We start from the raw sequence: 20786 nt of genomic DNA on the forward strand, positions 1-20786 counted from the left end.
GGGGTGTACACTCGGTTTCGTTGATTATAAAGTATTTTCTTCGCGATAGAATAACCAACACTGGTCAAATATAACTGAAACAAAAGGAAATCTTTGAAATCTTTTACTTCACTTGAAATTCATTTTACATGCACGTTAGTTTGATTTCCTCCATTCGTATGCAGGAAATTCAGTTTTCATTATCTAGAGCGTTGCAAACACTATGTTTGTTTGACAGTTCACGCCAAACCAGGAAAATTTTAATAAATAACAGCTAGTCCCCGACCTTGCTACAAGGACATCTCTCTCTTGATACACTGCTTGAATCCCTGCCAGCCTGTCTTCTCTGACGCCGGGACCTGTTTATATAAGAGATTTCACTAAGATGCCACTTTGAATAACCGGTCGCACCTCTTCTTTAAGTCATAAGTCACAAATTAGTACCATACTTCAATCAATCCCATGCCACACAAGGCGATCTGTAGACAGGAAATGACTGTGACACTTTATGTTCATCTCACTGCTAATAAGGCGTCGCCATCAGTCATTGAAATAGATACATTACAAGATTAATGTATTTAGTTTCGACATTTGACCTAAACGAAGACGATTTGATACCTGATGGATACATAAGTTTTTATTACATTACGCTGCATAAATTCACTGCAAGGATACAATTGTGTTTATATACAAAACTCCACGACATCAGTGGCGGCACAAAGCATTCCGACGAAGGAACACATCAGAAAATAAACACCTCACATACCACATACTCGAGTGTCAATAAAATTAAAAATAAGTACTTATCATTTCGGAGCGAAATTGGAAAAAAAAGACAATAAGAAGAAAAAAAAAGGTATTAAATAGTTTCAACATAGATTAACACTTCACAGAGATTACACTTGACCTAAACGAGTTTAAAAAGGTACAGAAACTTCGAAGTAGGTCCCAATTCCGACGGCAACAGAGATTTTACTGAGAAAAATGTGATTTAAAAGTTGAGTAGTTACCACTGCACAATTCACTCTACAATCAAGGACCGAGAACGGTCCGAAGAATGGCAATAAAGACACTTGAAAAACTTCCGACAAAATGCCAAGAGGGCTACGAAAAAGATACAGTACTGAAGAGATTTACTAACACGACAAGAGCTCACACTTAAACCACTGAGCCTGAAGAGACCTGTCAAATACGATGAATAACTCACACCAATACTATCAACCGGCGTTATAGCTCAAGTGTGACTAAACGCATTTGGTACTGAAACTAAACTTGTCACGCAAGTTGATGACTTCCCGTCACGCTTATAATTAGACCCGTGTGTTCGCTACCCGTTGACATTTTCACAAACAAGGAACATAAGTGTTGTTATTTGAACAGCACCACGGAAGTTGTATCTACGTGTGAACATTTGTAAAACGCTTAAAAACTGCTGTGCTGACACACTGTGCTTCCTGTGAACAGAAAAAATAAATCGACTCAAGTTTTTCCGAGTGTTTTTTTTTTGACACTTCCGGATAAACATGACAATCAAAACACTCTAGGCAAAGTCCCTTGTTGTTGAGAACCACGTTCGCGGAAGGATTCCCTTCTGTCGACAATAAGAGGGAAATATTATAATTTTAAGACACCCTCCTGAGTTTCAAGTCTCACTCAAACCACAATATCACGACACATTGAACAGAGTCACGGAGAAAACCCCAAAAGGACGGCTCAAAATACGTGAAATCATCTGCTAGTGCAGTGAAAAACCGTAAAGAGGAAAAATAACTCAAAAAGGGAAGAAGGAACCAGAATGGTTGGGAATGAGGAAAATTTTCCCGCATTGCAAATGAAGAACAATACTCAGGCTTAATTTTACGATGCACAGACACTAAGTTACGGCAGAGTCCAAAATTGGGTTTGAAAACACCGACATCTCTTTACTCAATGATTAAGCTTCAGCCAATTCTGTATTTTCGATAGGAAAGTTTGAATCACGAACGTGCTGGTATTTGGACTAAAGCTAGACTTTCTTTAAAATCTCTAGAAAAAGGTCATTGCATCACTTTGATAACGGAAGAATCAGATTAAATAAAGCCTCCTTTTCCCTGGGTAAGCTTTGTTTCCACAACTGGAATTACTTAAAGAGCCACGGAGGCACCAAACGGACAAGTATCAACATGTTATGGCCAGTTCCTCGTCACCGTGCCTATTGACAAAAAAGGTTCATCACATTCATCAGTTGAGGACCCGCATAAATGCTTCAAATTCAACCCTGGATCCTCTCGCTCATCTGGGGAAATATTCACCCGGCGCCGGTCATTTCGTCTTACAGGTCTTCCCATGCTCTTATGAAGAGGCAACCATGAGCTGATTTTTCGCTACTTTGTAGGTTACAGAGGGATTAGCATCACTTTCAACGGCCAAAAACAACAACACTAAGCTTTGTTATTACAGAAAATATATCTGCCAGAATACCTGCCCGTGCTTGATAAAAACTGATAAGAAATGGAACGGGTCAAGCAAAAAGTAAAGAAAAAGGGAGAGGTAGAAAGAAATAACGAAAAGAAAAAAATAGAAGCTGTAAAAATGAGCTCTCATTTGAAAACAATTACAAGGCCGCTACTATTGGCACGTGATTAACCCTTTCACGCCCATATATGACCAAAATGTAACTTCATCTAACGACTTCAGTACATTCTACAACAAGAAGATGATAGGAATAGATAAACTCATCTGACAGACGGTGTTATCTTGATGCAACTCCCAATTCTCTTCAAGAATAAGACAACAAGAAGCTAGAGTTGCTCTCGGCTACGCCGAGAGCAACTCTTACGCATCTTTCGTGCTCTCCAAACTTCCCGCGTGCTTCATATCTCGATGAACGCACGCTAACGTATGAACCAATTGTTAAGTAGAGCAGCCGAAAGGGAGAACTGTCAAATACATCAAATCTTAGGAGTTAATTGGGATCACCAAAGTATAGTATCCACGCCTTAACGCCTGAAGCGAAAACTCAAACAGATCACAGAGACAGAGAGGTAAAGCTGGGGCGAAGAGGGACTTAATCAGAGGTGAATTAAAAAAGATTGCGCTCGGATAAACCTGGAAAACCTGGCGAAGACATTTTTCGGGAGAATCTGCCTTGCAAAACATCAAAATGCATTGGCTAAGAGTACAGGTAACTTTATTTTTTCGAATAGAATGGACTCATTCTTGATATGCCTAGGGGTCTTCTTTATCTCAAAAGGAATTTTTTTACACGAATAAACTGCTAAAGAATGGAATTCTTTAAAACCGGAAGTTAGGAGAAAGATTTTGATTAAGATCAGAAAGACGATTGGAAGAGCAGCTTTTTTAAGTATTTAGTGAATATTCATATTTGTTAGCCTTGAATAATAGCGGTACATACATGATATATACAATTTCTTCCCTAGTTTCATTCTTAAACCTTACTTTGTATGTTATGTCTTACCTACGTCACATGTACAAATAAACGAATGAATTATTGATTTCAAAGAAATCAATGTTCGGTTGATTTGAAGCCTTTATCAACTCTACAGACCAGTCCCAACAAGTTTTAAGCTATGCAATGGACCAAAACGCCCTATGAATTGACCATTCTTTCTGGAATTAACTCACAGAATTAAGAGAAGCTTGACCTGTTTGGGATTTGAAGTTACATGCAACGTCCGGATCAGATGAACAGACTCCTTCACTACTAAACAGTGCATTATTTGCACTAGTACCCCCGCCAATGCTTCTTAAAGGTTTTTTTTTGGGTGGAAGGGGGGCGTCCACTATCTCCCGAATTCGAAGATTATCTTTTCCTAAAGTAAAACTTTATCTGTTTGCATGAATCAGTACGCATATTGCAACATGTCAATGAATCATTCACAAGTTCTCTCTGAAGGTGCATGTAGGTCACACTTACTAAAATAAAACACAATAATCAGTATGGAATACGTAGATACAGGTCACCTATACGAATGACCCTCGAAAGCGGTCATCATGCAACATTAAAATTGTTACACTAGGTCATCATAGTTGACAGTTGTACATTTACTTTCTTTTCTTGGAATTGTTGTAAATAAATCCGTATGAAATTACGAAGCCCTATTCACTTGAAAGAAGGGTAGCCCTCTGGTGGCGGCTTACCTCATAAAAGTAAGATCTAGTTCATTTTGTGTCGAGGCTACGTTTATATGAGGTGTAATGTTAGCAAAAGAAGTATTACGTACCGTGATGGGAAAATTAATTTTTTAAACGAATAAGCGTCTTAGGATTATTCAGGCAAGATGTATTCATTCACACAAAAGTATCCACCTTACGTCCGAAATTTAAAGTTGGAGGGACAACGCACGTTAGCGAAAAAAAGGTTGGAGAGACACGTTTATCCTGCAAACATGGCCGGTTGTATAAATGATCGCGCACTTCTTAGCGGCTTCAAGCTTCAGCGGCAAGATAACCCTAAGATTATCTTATTATCTAGAAATAATATCTCTTGACATTTCTCTACCGAAGTTAACGTTATTCTGCGAGGAGAACCTCGTCATTAGCGCTTCAGCTCGAGCGTTTCTTCAAATGCGGGAAAGTTGAAGGCCTCGAGCTAAGCGAGCCCGCGAGAAGTCAGCAAGGCGTTTAGCACTGATTATCAGTGCCAGACTCCCGGTAAATCTCTCCCAGAATCGTCTCATGTCATCTCGTGCGCGGAGAAAACGCGCGTCATACAACGCTACGAGCCACGTAAACGTGGACCTTAAGATGTTAAAGTTGTGTTCCAAAACTAAAACACTTACCATGAATCCACGCTTGAGGCGATCCTTCATCAACTCTATGAACTCGCTATAACTTAGTTTACCATCACCTGAAGAATAACGAAGAGACGTTACATTACTTGCTAATTCAAAAAGAACCGCTGCTTGTACCAGTACGAGTAGTTCTGGAGGTGGAGGCAAACTTGAATTTCTCCCAAAAACACCTTGTTATCCTCGCAAAGGAACTCATGGGCTGAGAGTTACCACCTTCGCACTATCATGGATCTTAACATCCGAATTGCAAGCCTCGTGTGTTGTGTTCTTCGGCAAGGAAATACACTGGGCTGGAAATATTAAGTTATTTCTTTAATTTGCTGATGTGATTTACAAATAACTTTCATTTACACTATTAATCCACTATACAGCAAAAGATGACAACGACGGAAACTGCGACAGGCAAAGAGGGAAATGTGTGTAAGGAAAATTACGAATTAGATCTTAGGAGCGTAAGTTTTAACATGACCCTTGGCCATCTGACACTTGGTTCAAACTAAGAAGGTGTGTAAAGAACGGGTTATGAATGCAAGCGGTAAGTGTGCTGAGCATGAAAGAGTGGAGAGTTGTTCGTATATATCAAAAGCGCTGGTCGTGGTAATGAAGCACCTCAGTCAAGAAAGGGTTTGATTTTTAATTCCCACGGAGAGCACAAGAAGGTCGTAATACACGAAGTGTTCGTAATACGAGGCGGGTGGAAGGTCGTAAAGCGAGTCTCCCCTGCACGAAGTACAAAAATGAAAATCTCACCGTCTTTATCGAATAGTTGAAATACCGTGTGAACTACATACGGGTCCAATGTCTGCCCTGTTGAGATACGGACAGCTCTCTGGAATTCCTCTGTGGAGTGAAGGAGTAACCATAAGTAAAATACGTTCAACATGAAATTCTTATTCAATTGCCAACAAATTAAGCCCAAACAGCAATGGTTCTGATGCCCCGTCCCTCTCCTCTCTTCATACTTTTGACTGTCGCTCACTCCCTTGGTACAAATTTCTTTCTCTCCCCAGCCCTCCGCTACTGTAAATATCCGATGTGGCCGCTAAAAATTTTCACCGAGAAAAATCTACGCACTCGCTCACCAAAATCACGCCTGCTCTGCCGGCTAATGGAATGGAGGAGTGTTGAAACATAAATAGCTCATTAGTGTCAAAGAGATCAGCGATAAACACCCTCATTTTTGGGCTAAACGCTTTTACAACTTAAACCACGCGTAACATTTGTCAATCAAAACCGAAAAAGCAAACAAACAAGCACAACAAAAATAAAAGTAAATCAAAATTGAGCATTACTAGGAGCTAACTAAAATTTAACACAAAGCCTGAGCTGTTCTCACCTTCATCTGATCACTGATTACATACGTTTTACGCGATTAATTGCAAAATGGAGGCAAATTATTGTGCAGGCAGTTTGAAATTCTCTCTAACGACCGTCATTGTTCATTGTTAGCAGTATATCTAAGCTGTAATGAGCTTTTCTGCGTTAATTATAATTACGTGTATCATGAAATGATGTGTGAAGTTTATTTTTGCTTTTGAGGTAAAAAAAAAATCCAAATCCAAATCTCGAAATGTGTAAGGAAATGAGGATACATATTGAAGAAACCCGTCAAACCGACCGAATAAAGTTAATTAAGAAATTGTGCCGGTTTTCCTCTCTTTCTTGAACTCAACTCAAATACTATGGGAGTCTCATCTTGGAAAAAAAAAAGTATCTCTTAGGCTGTGTTGAAAATATATAATGGATACTGACAAATTGTCCAAATTTTAATTTTGAATTTATGACAGCTGTCGATGTTACATGAAATTAATTAGGCTGCAGATTACTTTCTTTAACGTCAGATCAAATCTATGTTTACGCCTTGTAGGTGAAAAACGTGCACAGGAGCCGAACTGCCACTGACCGGAGTCTTCAACAGCGTTATCTCTGTAGTGAAATACGTCGAAAGTACACACAAACATGATCGGATACTAGACGAGTTTTTTGATACCTGGGCCGTGCATTTACTGTAAAGAGAAAGATTAATTATGCTTTGATTTCGACAAAAATTATTTACACAAGTGATAGGGTATGTTTAAAGAAAGTGCTCAAGATAACCTTCGTCCCGCCTGAGAGAAATAAAACCATTGAGATAGATCAATTCTCTGCAAAGAATGGTAAGTACTGTCGACCACTCATCCTATATCCTATAAGTTGCTTGGACTGGCAATTTCGAAACCGCCTCGTGTACCGAAAGAGTTTGAAAACAAATTCAAGCTTTGTCATTGCATTATGTAAGATTCGTTTGAAAATTTTTGTCCCGGAATGACACCAATAACAATTTGCAGCTCTGTCTAATGAATTTCAAAAAGGCAAAAGACTTGAAAATTGAAAAATATCACGAAAAAAGAGAAAACAAAACGAAAAAAAGACCCAAACTCGTTTTACTAAAATTTGACTCATACAACGAAATTTTTCTCCCTTACGTCAAAGTTATCAGAATTGATTTACATGCACTAAATTGGTGTTTAATTATTCGAGGTATTATGTTTCAATATATTGTAATAAGTGTCCCTGTTTTTTTATTAAAAAAAAATTCCTGAAATTTTTGCTTTTCTTAAATTTCAAACTGGTTTCGTTGAAAAATACTAATACAGTATCCTCCAGGCGTTAAGTTTTCAGTATATACAAATCATACAAATCGTTCTTCCGGTATAATCACTTTCCTGTTTGCTAATCTTAAGCCTGAGTCAGATTAATGGTGACATTTCTTTTCATACACACAAGAATTGTTTCCATGAAACCACTCCAAGCTTACCGAGTATTTTTTTGAGCAAACAAAATGCTAATTTGAATCACACGAACTTCGTCGGGTTCATTTGAAAAATAAGCCCCAATGATAAACCGTTTGCTTACCTAAAAAAAAAAAAAACCTTGGGCGGTCTTTGAAATTTAACTGCAATATATACTCAATTGTTATCAGTTTCCATAAAAGTGTCACCACTTGTTCTAAAAGTGATTACCTTTTTGTTAATCAACAACTGAATTACGTTTCTTTTTCCGATAAATGTGCACCTGCTCACACCAAAAAAATTCATGCAAAATCATGCAAAATTGTGCCCAGTATGATAAAGACAATATTACGTTACCTGGGTTTTAAATGAGCCTTTTTTTCATTTCCTAACAAGGGCAGATAACGCATCGTTTAAAGGATTGGCTATACACCCACAGATCTCAGCGAGAAAGCAAATTACATCAACCGATTGTAAATCGAATGCGGCTTACATCCATGGACAGGAGTGGCTTTTGGTGCTGAAAGATTCAGGAGGCTTCCACGACAAAATCGTCGACTGAGACAAATTTTCTTGGCTTTTTTAACAATGGCGAGTGAGGGGCAAACAATTCTTTCCCAAGAACTTCAGCAAAGATCACTTGGTTTGGTTGTCTTCGAAAGTGCTCTTATGATGTTTATCAATATTCTGGCCTTCATAGGTAACATGCTAGTCTGCTGGGCTGTGTACCGTAACCAACGACTTCGCACCATACCAAACATCTATGTCGTTACTCTGGCCATATCTGATGCTCTCATGGCAGTACTCTGTATGCCAATGTCCGCGGTTCTTCTTATAACAGGAGAGTGGCCATTGAGCAGTGCTGTTTGTCATTTCCAAGGATTTTTTTGTTTTTTCTGTGCGTTATACTCTTTGCTGCTTATGACTGCAACGGCTGTGAACCGATATTTTCGCGTGGTGAAACCCAATCTTTATCGCCAGCGTTTTAAAGTAAAATCAACATGTATCTCTGTGGTTGCCATAACACTTTTCGCAGCTTTTGGTGCAGGGCTTTCATCGATGGCTCAGTGGGCCACATTTATCGTGCACTACGGTAAAGTTATCTGTTTTATGGACTTCGATACACCGTACCTGGACATGGCATACATGGCGTATTTGGATGTTATCTACATCTCTGTTCCCATTGGAATCATCACCTTCGCATATTACAAGATTTTTACAACCATCAAACAACATAATCAGGAGATGAACAATACAAGAAAAGGGGCGACTCTTCGACTGAATGTGGAAGAAGTAAAAATAACAAAGGCACTTTTCGCAGCTGTGCTGGGCTTTATCCTCTGTTGGGGACCTATAGCTATTATTGACATGGTTGATTCTTTCTCAGCGCATAAACTCGCTATCCCACGGCAGGTTTTCATGTTATATATATATCTCGGTTTTGGCAGTTGTTCCATTAATCCTGTAATATACGGAGTCATGAATAGAGCGTTTCGAGCAGAATTCCTACGGGTTTTAACTTTCTGGAAAAGAAAGAATGAAGTGGTTCAACTTGATGGGACCTTCACTGTTGCTGCCCTGTCTTTTTCACAGTGAAGAGAAAGCACATGTGGCACGCCGAGCCGGGAAAATCGAGATTTTCCAGCGACCTTTAAAATAATCTTTACGGAAATGGAAAAAAGTAATTCTAACAGCGTGAATGAAAGCCGTTTGTGTAAACAAAATTCATACTTCTAATAAAACACACAAAAGGAGTTAATAAACGACGTATATTTATTTGAATTGCTTTTATATAATTTCATAAATCCATATTTTCGTTCAAGAATACCGAACTCTTGTTACTTATTTTGTGAAAAAGGTTCGCTTCTAGATTTCATGCCGCGCACTTGATAGATTTGAATTGTAGGCGTATCAACGAATCAATTTGTTAGGCAAATGTTTATTTTGAAAATACAATATCCTGAACTTTATTTGACGCAAACACGTAAAACACGGTCTCTACTGGACGAAAGGTCAATTCATTATAATATATTTTGAGTAAGATACTTAATCTATTCGCATAGTACAATGCCCTTAGGAGAAGCAAATTACTCTGGACGAAAGAGTTTCCTTTATTTTTCTTTTAGTGGCTAGATGCCGGGACAAAATTAAATAATTTCCATGAAAATTTAGACGTGGAAAACGATAACTAGTGAAACGAGAAGCGCACGAACTGGACTTTCATTGCATCGCAAGTATTTCGAAACCTCGTACACTATCATATTATGAAATAAGTTTTCCTCTGGTGCCTTCAAGCAATGTAATAGCCTGAAGATATCCAACTGGGTGAATAAATGAAAAACAAGCATTGTTGGGACAGCGTCAAAGGAGAGCGTGATCAGTTATTCTTTGAGAACGATTGGAACATTTATGAGCTAGAGAACTAAAACCCATTTCAAAGAAGAGGCGTCAGTTACATATTTTTAAACCAATCACAGGCTGTAACATTTAACGACAACAAAACGGTTTCGAGAAATACAGTTACTTCTGTCGGAATAGAGGTAAAAGTCTGAGGCGCAAAAAATTAAGAGACGTGCACATATGTTTCCTTCTGTAACAGCCATTTACACTAAATAGCCAAACACAGTCGTTTTAAACCTTCACGCACCATTTGTCCTGGAAGCGTCTTGACAACTTTGACATTATACATTTTCTTTAGTTCGATGTACACATAAAGAAGATAAATATGGATTAGGGCCGTTTTACTTCCTGATACCTTATTAATCTGTTTTGCGTGCTTATGTGTTATTTTAATACGAGCGATAGGAAATTCTGGTAATGATCTTCTTTGGGAGTCACACCGAACACTGAAATAACGAGAATCACTTTCACTCGAAAAGTCGTGTGTTTTCACCTTGAGCGGTTGCCATACCCGCTTTCATTAACACTTAAGCATCATGCGTATAAAATTTTAAAGACAATTATTAAGGATAGCTTTGCAAAGGGGATTCTTTTGAATTCAAGCAAACATCGGCAACAAAATTGTGCTAATAGATGTTGCATACTTAGAAAAAACACTGTCAATGAAAGTAAAGTGCTCGAGAAGATGGCGATTCGAATGAAATGATCTTGTAAATGACAAAGCGAGATTATTTTCGCGCACTTCTAAAACGCGTTTATTGAGACACGACGGAAAATGAAAGTTACTTCTTTACATTGAAATGTCAGTTTAACTTCTGGCAATTGTAACCCGTATCCGTTGCCTTGAAGCAGGAAACAGTCTCTCCTGCTTCAAGGAGAAATAGATGACACTTTTCGTCCGAAGTACTCTCTTGTGGCCTAAACGTTTCTCTTTACATGTACTTCGTTTGTTTGGTAATCCTTAAACGAAATTAAATAAGAGTCTATTCAATGACGAATTTTGTAAGAAAAGATCTTCCATACTCCAAATAAATACCGAAAAAGATTACAAAAAAATCACCGAACACTCTCATATCGCCAAACATTCATTACCATTAAAAACAATGAGAACATTTAATTTACACTAATTGTAATCATTTGTTAATTTGTTTGGCACAGGAAATCGTGTATGCGGGAACATAATGAAGATTCTAGTGAGACATCATCTTAGAGCCGACAAAAAAAGACCCCCCTAACAATCCTAATATACCACACAAACTGATTCAGAATAACTGAATCATAAATTTTAAGCCCCCACGCATTTCAACACTTGGATCCATTCATGTCTCGAAATTTTCTACCTCTTTCCTCTCGGAAAGTTGAAAATGTACACTTTGAATATATCTTTCAGACTCCATTTTCCGGTCAATTGTTTCTACTCCTGACAAATATTCCATTTACGCGCGAAAAAGCTTCCTCAATGCCTTTACCTCCGCCCTTTTATTTTTAAGGACGCGATTTTCTCTTAAAATCCTCTAAAGCTTCGATCACTTCTCCAAGTAAGGTAGTAAAAACAAGCAATCTAGGCGCTTAGTGCTAATCACCCACCAGCACTACGGCCCTGATATCAACCACTGATGTCAAGTTCTTACGCACCACCCACGGGAACATCAAAGAAATGAAATGCCCATACGGGTTATACCCGGAGGAGAATTTGATGTTTTTGTTCGATCGATTGATTTATAATCACTTTATATTGCCCGAATGGCTTAATGAATTTTTGCTTTCTGTTTGTTTCTCTTCCCTTTCCATTTACCCCTATCTATTTAGCTCAAGGAAATGCGGTAAAACCTTGTGTATACCTAATCTTCGAAAATATACGTATTCAACTTTTCGTGTTTCACAGTTTTCACCACGCACGCCACAAATTGTGATCAGTTTGCTTAAAATAAGACCAAGTTTAGCAGAGAGCCAAATCTAAGATGTAGAATTGTTACAAATAATTTACGGGTGTAACTAAATTACAAAATATCATCTACATTTTCAATAGTCTCGGTGCTTCAAGCCGTAGTAACTCTAAAATCACTTTTTTTCCCAGTAGAAACACTAGTTATTCGCTTTTATGATCAAAACAAAGCCGGTTTTGTCCAGTAAATCAAGCTTGCTTGACACTGAAAATTTCCTGGTACCTTTTTAGCAGTTTTCGGCACATTGTTAGAAACCTTTCGAGGGAGTTTATCGGCTATAACCATTTAATTTTTAGTCTTACAGCGTGCCACGAAAAAAATATGCCTCTGCATTAACGTACATGTTTTTTGTAATTGTTGTCAGTAGCCGTTACCTACATTTGTGTGGATTAATAATTACTTAACCGCATTTCTAATGGCTATTGGTGTTGTTGTTGTTGTTGTTTTTTTGAGGGCGGGGTTGCTGACATCAAATTTGACTGAAATGTAATTTTTCAATAATACCCTCGCTAGACTGAGTAGTGTAGACAGTTATCTCCCAGTCCTTTCCTTCAATTTAAATGTTAATTCAAGCGTCAATAGCTGTTTGTGAACCACGCGTTGTAGTTTTGCGGGATCCGCCAATATTACCGAATTTTTCTCCAATTGACGACGTCCAGGGCCGCATGCATCATTAGCATGTGAAGACAATTTACGACCAGTAAGGTTATACGCAAGTTATTCGCAAGTTTGGTGAGGTTATTAGCGCGAGTCATGCGCACGCGCTAGGGAAGGAGCACAAAAATATGCGCTCCTCCCTTCACACGTGACTCACACTTCACGCTCGCCTCGTGCAGGCCTCTGTTCGACTGAAAAACGCAAAACAAAATATGTATACTCTGCAGGCTAAAGAATGATCACCTACGATAGCAACTAACTTATCAAAAGCATAAAATTAAACAAAAGGAAAGAGACTCTTCCAGGCTCGGAGGATTTAACTGTTGTTATGAATGATTAACCATAACTGTTATTCTTCGTTTAATGTTTATCCGGACAATTGCCCTCCTTGTTGATCTTCCCATAATGGATTATCCTTCAAGTGTTCTAAATATACTTGTGGTTTGTATGCATGTACTTGACTAAACAACAATATGATTAATTAAGCTTATAAAGTTGAGTTGATGTCTTCTTGTTGAATTCTGTTGTATTTCTGTATTCACCATGATTTGTAGATTGAAAAATGAAAATAAAAATATTGAAATTATACGTACGGCAGCTGCTGTTGTTCGGGTAGAAAGTTTTTAACCTGTTCGATAAACAACCTCCCGCGAAATTTATGGCTACTTTAAGACGTTTAAACTTTGAAGACATAAATCTAATTATATTTTACTTTACTTTACTGTCAAATAATTTGTTCCACGATTATAAAAAGTCTCTAGTAAAGGATGCAAAAAACTAGAGTTAAATACTAATTCATTAATTTGCTCCATTAGCCTGACAAAGGAAGTTACTGGAACAAACTCACACCTGCCTCTTCGCAGATAAACAATGCTAACTTTCTATCCAAGAGTAGCCACACATCAAACGCTGTGGTCTTAACGGTTTATCCCTCAGCAACAACTCTAACAATCCTTAACTACAAGGAATTCCTCTCGATTCAAAAGGAACAGGTGTCTAATTAACCAGTCGTCACGATGTAAATCATCGCTAGCACGACGCTTCCAACAAATCATGCTACACAACTGCTAGAGTGTTACAATTTTCTTGAACAGATGGCTACGGAGGGACAAGCGCTTCTTTTTCAAGAGCTGCAGCAAAGATCACTTGGTTTGGTTGTCTTCGAAAGTGCTCTTATGATATTTATCAATATTCTGGCCTTCATAGGTAACATGCTAGTCTGCTGGGCTGTGTACCGTAACCAACGACTTCGCACCATACCAAACATCTACGTCGTCACTCTGGCCATATCTGATACTCTCATGGCAGTCCTATGTATGCCAATGTCCGTGGTTCTTCTTATGACAGGAGAGTGGCCATTCAGCAGTGCTGTTTGTCATTTCCAAGGATTTTTTTGTTTTTTCTGTGCGTTATACTCTTTGCTGCTTATGACTGCAACGGCTTTGAACCGATATTTTCGCGTGGTGAAACCTAACCTTTATCGTCAGCGTTTTAAAGTAAAATCAACGCGTATTTCCGTGGTTGCCATGACACTTTTCGCAGCTTTTGGTGCAGGGCTTTCATCGATGGCTCAGTGGGCCACATTTATCGTGCACTACGGTAAAGTGATTTGTTTTATGGACTTCGATACGCCGTACCTCGACATGGCTTACATGGCGTATTTGGATGCTGTTTATATCGGGATTCCTATTGCAATCATCATGTTCGCTTACTACAAGATTTTTAGAACCATCAAAGAACACAACCACGAAATGAGCTGTAAAAGACAAGGGACGACTCTTCCCTTTAACGTCGAAGAAGTAAAGATCACGAAAGCTCTTTTCGCGGCTGTGCTGGGCTTTATCCTCTGTTGGGGACCTATAGCTATTATTGACATGGTTGATTCTTTCTCGGCACATAAGCTCGCTATCCCACGGCAGGTGTTCATTTTATACATATATCTCGGCTTTGGCAGTTGTTCCATCAATCCCATAATATATGGCGTCATGAATAGAGCTTTTAGAGCAGAATTCTTGCGAGTTCTATGTTTCTGGCGAACAAAGAACGGAGTAACTCCACTCGGTCTCTCTTTTACTCTTCAAACCAGTAATTTAGATCAAGGTCAAACTTGTCACGAAAAACTAACATAGACCCTTAAATATATTTGTTTGCAAACTTAGTCGCGTCAATTATCGGTCGACTTTTAATAGCAGTTTTCCATTAATTCCGTCGTAAAAGAGGTCATGGATAACACCTTGAGCATAGACTGACCGAAAAAGGCCAACGAAGAAGACGCAACATAACTCAAAAATCTATCCTTTTTTTCTTTTCATTTTTTAAGACACATTTTTCCCATCCTTAGCCTACATCAGGCTCGTGGCACCGGCTGATTAATGCCGTTCCGCCAAAACGGCGGGAGTCCGGCAAAAAAATAATAATTGTGGCTCAGTGTTGCGTGCAACAAAAAAATGTTTTGCAGCTCTTTCACTGACAACCACAACTTTTGAAAGAATCTCAGAGTTAGCTCGCTTAGTTTTTTTTTCCTGCGTGTAAATTGTAAAGGAAACAAAGACGTCTGGAAAGAGTCACCGACAGACCTTCCAACTTTATTCCGTTTGACGATTTTCCTACTTAGATTAAATCCAGTGACGCGTATCCCAGAAGTTACAGGCGACCGATAGGGCATGCAAAAGGAATAACGACTCAATACATGGATCGCAAAAACCGTTTCGTGCCGAAATGTATCAATCTAATTATCAATTTAGAGCACTTAGTTGAATACAAGTTACACGCAAACATCAAACTTGCATAGGTCTTTTGTTAAGAGGTAACAATGTAATCTGATGGATGTCGAATATTATTTCACTTAACACATTAACACTCATAATGTAAATTTTTAAACGGAAAAACACCTGCCTCTTTCAACTTCAATTAGATAACTTTTCATCCGTAAATAGTTATCGCCAGGGGTTCGGTCATTATTTATCGCCTAGGGGAGGGGTGAGTGGGGGGGGGGTTAGTTGTCACGATAAAATTTACCCGATTCTCCCCCCTCCCTATAAGGCTTTGTAATAATCGAATGATTCCCTCCTCGTTGACAGCCAGTTTATTATAGTCTCCCCTTTATAATCTGATGGCGAAGACTAACCCCCCCTCCATTCCCCCACAAGAACCTGCCCTCCACACCCCCTTCCCCCTCCCCCAACCATCTAGACGGGCGAATTATAGTGATCAGATGTTGAGAGTAAGAGGTTAAGACAATAATGACAATGATCATGGAAAAAAAAAACCTGAGTGACTTTCAACTACCATGTTCACCAAGTATTTCCTGTAAGTAAGTTTGGACTTGTAAAAGGGGGAAAGAGTTTTCCCGGTGGGCACCTCCACAAATCGAAATAAACTCAAAACAAGATATAAAACACAGAGGACTGATGTTCGTTGCCGTACCTTGTGTGACGGCCTGTCCAGCGATAGAGTAAATTCTCATGGCCAATGAGAAATCTTCCAGGTTGTTGAGAAACATTCCAAACCTCAGGAACTGCTCAAGAGTAATTCCCTTCAAGAAACAAGTTGTCGACAGTTGAATAATTTCCACGATATTTTTTTCCAGTCAGGGAAATGAGAGAGCCTTTAAGACTGAGGAATTCTTAATCAAGTCGTAGAAAATAAGATCCTCATATGGCTCATATGAGTTTTTAATTAAATGCCTCTTCACATGATGTGAAGAGGCATTCAACGCAGCAATCAGGTCTGCATAAAACTGACTAAGAGCTTTCTGATCAATCGTAAAAACAAAACAAGGGCTGACATGGAAATCATTCTCCCGTTACGAAATGATGCTTCCCCTCTGGAGAAATGGCATCCTCTTGAAGAGAGAGAAAGAAGGGGTGGAAGGGGAAAGGGAGTAACGTTACGGCGCCAGAGAACATGACTCCATCATACGGAGTCATGTCAATCGTGCCAAAAGTCCTACGACTATGAAACCTGCTATGCGCAGCTGCCACACGGGTTCGTCACACAACATGTGTGTTATGCGACGAGTGTGTTGCAGGACGTATGCTACTTCAAAGACACCGGGTTTTAATAGAAGCAATTGAACTGATTACGATACCACTAACAGTTAATGACAGAAGTAACAAATTTAAAAGATCCTACCTTTCGTTGAGTCAGTCTCTTTCCAAGTCTGTCTAAGTACTTCTGGATTTCCTCTTCCTCCAACGAAGTATTTCTCAGCAGCAAACGAGCAAAACTGTCTTCTGGTATGGTTGGCATACCCCTTGAATATTCCATAAAGTGGACACAGTTAAGGAATTCATTTTACTAACGGTTTATACCTTGGAAATACACCTTCTCTACACATCATTGGTCTTTCGACGAGCGAGCTAATTTTTTTTTTCTTGCGCTAAACAGGACATTCACGACACTGCTGATCCTTACTTTTCAGAAAGGAACCCATTTAAGAGAACCCAGCTATGAACAGGCGCATTGTAGCAATGGTCTGAGATGCAGGTCTTGGTGGGGTAGCCACAATGTTCAAATCACCAAAGTTTGATCCACGACTGAAATCCAAATTTAACACCCTCACTACCCTAAATGAAAATTTACCTCCACACAGGACACGAGAGTTATACTCATGAAAGATCTCCACCTTATTTTGTCATCCTTATTCTCGTTTAGGTATCGTAAACTGTGAGAATCCATCTCACATTTATTTTTATTTTGTTGTGTTGACTTTTTTTGAACTGGAATTTGAAATGTTCTCGTAGATTTTGTTACCAAAAATCGTGAAAATACATCTGTTTTCACAGATGTTATATTAAGTGCATTTATTACTAAAGGATATTTCCATTTCAAGGACCTCTAGTTGAACATCTTGCATAAATCTATTAAAAAGAATAATAAAAGTCACGAATTAGTTTGCCCTTTTCTTTAGTAATATATCTTAACCTGTAAAGCATGTGTCTGTAGATTTATGACTTCTCTTAGGCAAACATTGAGTAACTTACTTGGAGAACTGACTTAAAGTAAGTTGGCCAGTTCCCCTGGAGCCAAACAGATGCATGGTTAGTGTGGTCTTCTCGAGGCAGCCGTGATTCTCCTTTTCATTTTCTCGTATTGCCTGAACATGAATAAAAAAAACTTTATATAAAAAGGCAAAAAAGATTATTTAATAATTCACTTTTTCACTTAATTTTACATCTTCTAAATTTCAACTTTTTTTTTTATTAAAATCAAAGTTTTTATTCCTTACCATTGATTTTGCAGAAGACTTTTTATTGACCATCTCTTCAAGCTGATAAAACATAAGGAAACAGAGGAAAGAATGGATCGATTGGTAAATCAATCATCAGTCACTCGCTAAAGCAAAACAGGAATCTTGTTTATACATTAAGTAATCACATCACACATTAACCAGTAGCCTTTAACCAAGTTTGAGGTGTTCAGTTAGTTAAAAGTGAAGCACAATAGTAAACAGTGTCATAACATGTCCGTGTGCTTTATGTAAACTTGTGTTATCTGAATTAACCCACCACAAAATATTCCTCCTTACAAAGCCGGCCATTGCCATCTTTATCCAACATTTTGAAAGCGATTTCCAATCCTTTTTGAGATTCTGGAAAAATAAATTTATAAGAAAAATTTACTCCAATTCTTTTTAATAGATCTATAAATCACATTATTTGTACAAATCCATCATTAGTAAGAACCAATCAGAAAGTATGAATAATTCAGCTTCTCACAAAATGAAGGAAAGAAGTATGATGATATTACCAAAGACGGCATTTTTATCATTTAAAACAAATAGAGACCATGTTGCTGACTGGGTCTGTACAGTGATAGATCACAAAAGATGTTGAAATCTGGTATTAGAACATCAGTGACACACTTTGCTGCACCTTGTGTGCCACCTTTTTGTATATACATGACTGGTATAAATGTACCACTATATAAATTACATAACTGTAACAAAACCAACAACATCAAAGTCCCAATTTAATGTACTTATAGGAAAAAAATTGTAATAACATACTTGTTAAAATGGTAAGAAGGAACAAGTATTCGGAGAAGGTGATGACTCCTGGTAAGCAAAAATATAAAAAAAAAATAGTTATCTCGAATTACATAGATTACAATTAAAAAATATTTTCATGCATAAATCAAAAACAACAATTTGAGGACAATATCTGTTACACAAAATAAGCAAGTAAGAAATTAATTGTTAATAACATATAATTGAAATTACCATTGTCTTGCAGCTTGCGAAAAAAATTCCTAGATCCCTTTGATATTGAGGGTGTATTGTAGACCATCTGAGAAAGAACCTAAAAGTAAATAAAAGAAGTAACTTATGAGTCACAAGAAGAAGGTATATGCTGCCATTGTTTACCAGTACTATTTATTTATTGACTGAGTAGGAGGGCTGAACAAAAAATTTATTTGGCTTAAGGTCAGGAATTCCAAACTCCACAGAGTGAGGGCTATGCACAATGAACAAGAACTAAATATTTCCATCCTCCCAATCGAACCCAGTTGATATGTACATACAACCACTAAGTCTTAAATTTTGAAATCATGTTTGAACCTAAATGGTTAACATTATAACACATATTTCCTTTAGATGGAAAGGTGGTGGTAAAAAAAACTTTTTCTTTGAAAACTTTGAATGTCTTCTGGTCAGGACCAGAAATTTGCTTCCAAATTATTTCAAGTTGAAATCCAGAATTTGAATTTGCGCACTTCAAAAACACAGACTGGCTTGGACCCATCTGTTCCTATACAGATCAGCTTTCATTATGCACACTGGACATACAAGTCATATGATAAAACATATTTCACAAAGGAGACCCCTTGACCCAGCAATCAGATTGGTGGGAGATAATGAAAGGCCCAAGTTCAAGCCCAGGGTTAGTACATTGTGTCCTTACTAGCCAAGGCAAGACATTTCATTCTAACAATGTCATGATTCACCCAAGAGTATAAATGAGTAGTGTAGAGTACAAAGTTTGTGACGCCTCCACTTCACATATGCAATCCAGTTTTCCTGCCTTGTGTCATAAATATTTAAATATTAATTACAATACTGCCCTGCACTTACATTTATAAGTAGCGCAGCAATGCGATTAAAAAATAAATAATCAAAACAATGTTGGCTTCAAACTTACGTCCTTTGTTAATGGCCTTTTCTTACTCCATCCTGTACATGTTTATAAAAGAAAAACACAAGTTTGTTTATTTCTTTTAAAACAGTTTCAGTAGGATGATTCAAAGTAATTTACAAAAGCCATTTCTCAGAAACCTCTAATTTACTATTTCAAGTGATAAAAACATTGTTAACTGAAGGCCTCTTCATCCCTTTGATGTTTCAACTTCAAAATTGCCCCCTGATGATAGCAAATTTCACATTACGTAACAAAACTCTCCACTTAAATCAGCCTCAAATCATGTTCCTCTGGATCACCTGCTCAGCTGATCTTTCTCACTCATAGATTTTGGTGAGGTTAACACAAATTTTGAAAACTTTCTTAACACTTTGTGGCAAACTTTTGGTCCAAGAACCAGTGGTTTGAAAGGGGAATGACTCGATCCCCCACTTTTAAGTAACTTTGTTGATGTTTATCTGTTCAACAGCAATTGATTGTTGATTGTGCTGGATAGTCCTATCAAGCAATTTCCAACAGGCTGAGGTAGGAATGGTTGAAAGAAACAACCAAGGTTTATGTTCATTGACCTTTCCAGATGAAGATGGTGACAGGGGTTGAAGTATATGAAAGGGGTTAAGTCAAATAAATGTGCATTAGTGGGTGTGTGTCTGAGTACAGTCGTGATCATTACCTAGTGAATCTTTGTTCATGACAGATTCCAGGAAATCAGCTGGAGTCATGAAATACCGCCCGTCCACTTCAATGGAAGCAAACTGATCAAATTTTGTCTTTCGCCGAGTTTGTGTCGGCCCTGGACCATTATCAGGAGACTTTGCCGCAACTACGTTGACAGATGAATGTCCATTCTTCGCTCTCCACAACAGGCAGCAACCAACTCCCCCAATTCCAACGAGCGTGACGCGAAACAAGGACGTTTTACCCCCTAGTGAAGAAAACATCGCTCAGTAGAAGGATTATGAGCTGATAAGTAGGTTATTGAGAACAGAGCTTCACTTCCATATGTCAAACGAATCGTACGAGGTAAACAGCAAAGTTCACAACTTCGAAGACTCCCAATATTTTGCAGAGAAAAGACTAGGCTCCAGTTTTGACCGCTGA

General features: G+C 38.2%; 3 protein-coding genes across 3 annotated transcripts; 2 read left to right on the plus strand and 1 right to left on the minus strand.

Moving 5' to 3' along the window:
• Window positions 1-86: 86 nt before the first annotated feature.
• On the minus strand, window positions 87-20734 carry LOC131778288 (calcium uptake protein 3, mitochondrial). The gene is made up of 13 exons (XM_059094699.2): window positions 20359-20734; window positions 19689-19720; window positions 18770-18848; window positions 18557-18604; window positions 18057-18139; window positions 17777-17818; window positions 17532-17644; window positions 17369-17408; window positions 16681-16818; window positions 15973-16081; window positions 5523-5612; window positions 4761-4828; window positions 87-338 (listed from the first exon to the last, which is right to left on the minus strand). Exons 1-13 carry the CDS (start codon window positions 20624-20626, stop codon window positions 270-272), a joined length of 1179 nt encoding a protein of 392 aa, XP_058950682.2. The 5' UTR covers window positions 20627-20734; the 3' UTR covers window positions 87-269.
• On the plus strand, window positions 6734-9229 carry LOC131778291 (melatonin receptor type 1B-B-like). Its single transcript, XM_059094701.2, has 2 exons — window positions 6734-6928; window positions 7940-9229. Exon 2 carries the CDS (start codon window positions 8132-8134, stop codon window positions 9137-9139), a length of 1008 nt encoding a protein of 335 aa, XP_058950684.2. The 5' UTR covers window positions 6734-6928; window positions 7940-8131; the 3' UTR covers window positions 9140-9229.
• On the plus strand, window positions 13484-15072 carry LOC131778290 (melatonin receptor type 1B-B-like). Its single transcript, XM_059094700.2, has one exon. The coding sequence runs from the start codon at window positions 13641-13643 to the stop codon at window positions 14673-14675; it is 1035 nt and encodes a 344-aa protein (XP_058950683.2). The 5' UTR covers window positions 13484-13640; the 3' UTR covers window positions 14676-15072.
• Window positions 20735-20786: the final 52 nt, after the last annotated feature.

Source organism: Pocillopora verrucosa, chromosome 14, assembly GCF_036669915.1.
Source record: "Pocillopora verrucosa isolate sample1 chromosome 14, ASM3666991v2, whole genome shotgun sequence".
NCBI classification, from domain to species: domain Eukaryota; kingdom Metazoa; phylum Cnidaria; class Anthozoa; order Scleractinia; family Pocilloporidae; genus Pocillopora; species Pocillopora verrucosa.

What these genes read in the sequence shown, in the direction of transcription:
- LOC131778291 (XM_059094701.2), top strand. Translation starts at nt 8,132, where the DNA reads ATGGCGAGTGAGGGGCAAACAATTCTTTCCCAAGAACTTCAGCAAAGA.
- LOC131778290 (XM_059094700.2), top strand. Translation starts at nt 13,641, where the DNA reads ATGGCTACGGAGGGACAAGCGCTTCTTTTTCAAGAGCTGCAGCAAAGA.
- LOC131778288 (XM_059094699.2), bottom strand. Translation starts at nt 20,626, where the DNA reads ATGTTTTCTTCACTAGGGGGTAAAACGTCCTTGTTTCGCGTCACGCTC. An exon ending in AGTCTTCTGCAAAATCAATG is followed by an intron (nt 17,645 to 17,776) that starts GTAAGGAATAAA and finishes ATTCATGTTCAG; the next exon opens with GCAATACGAGAAAATGAAAA. An exon ending in GCCTCAAGCGTGGATTCATG is followed by an intron (nt 339 to 4,760) that starts GTAAGTGTTTTA and finishes TTATATAAACAG; the next exon opens with GTCCCGGCGTCAGAGAAGAC.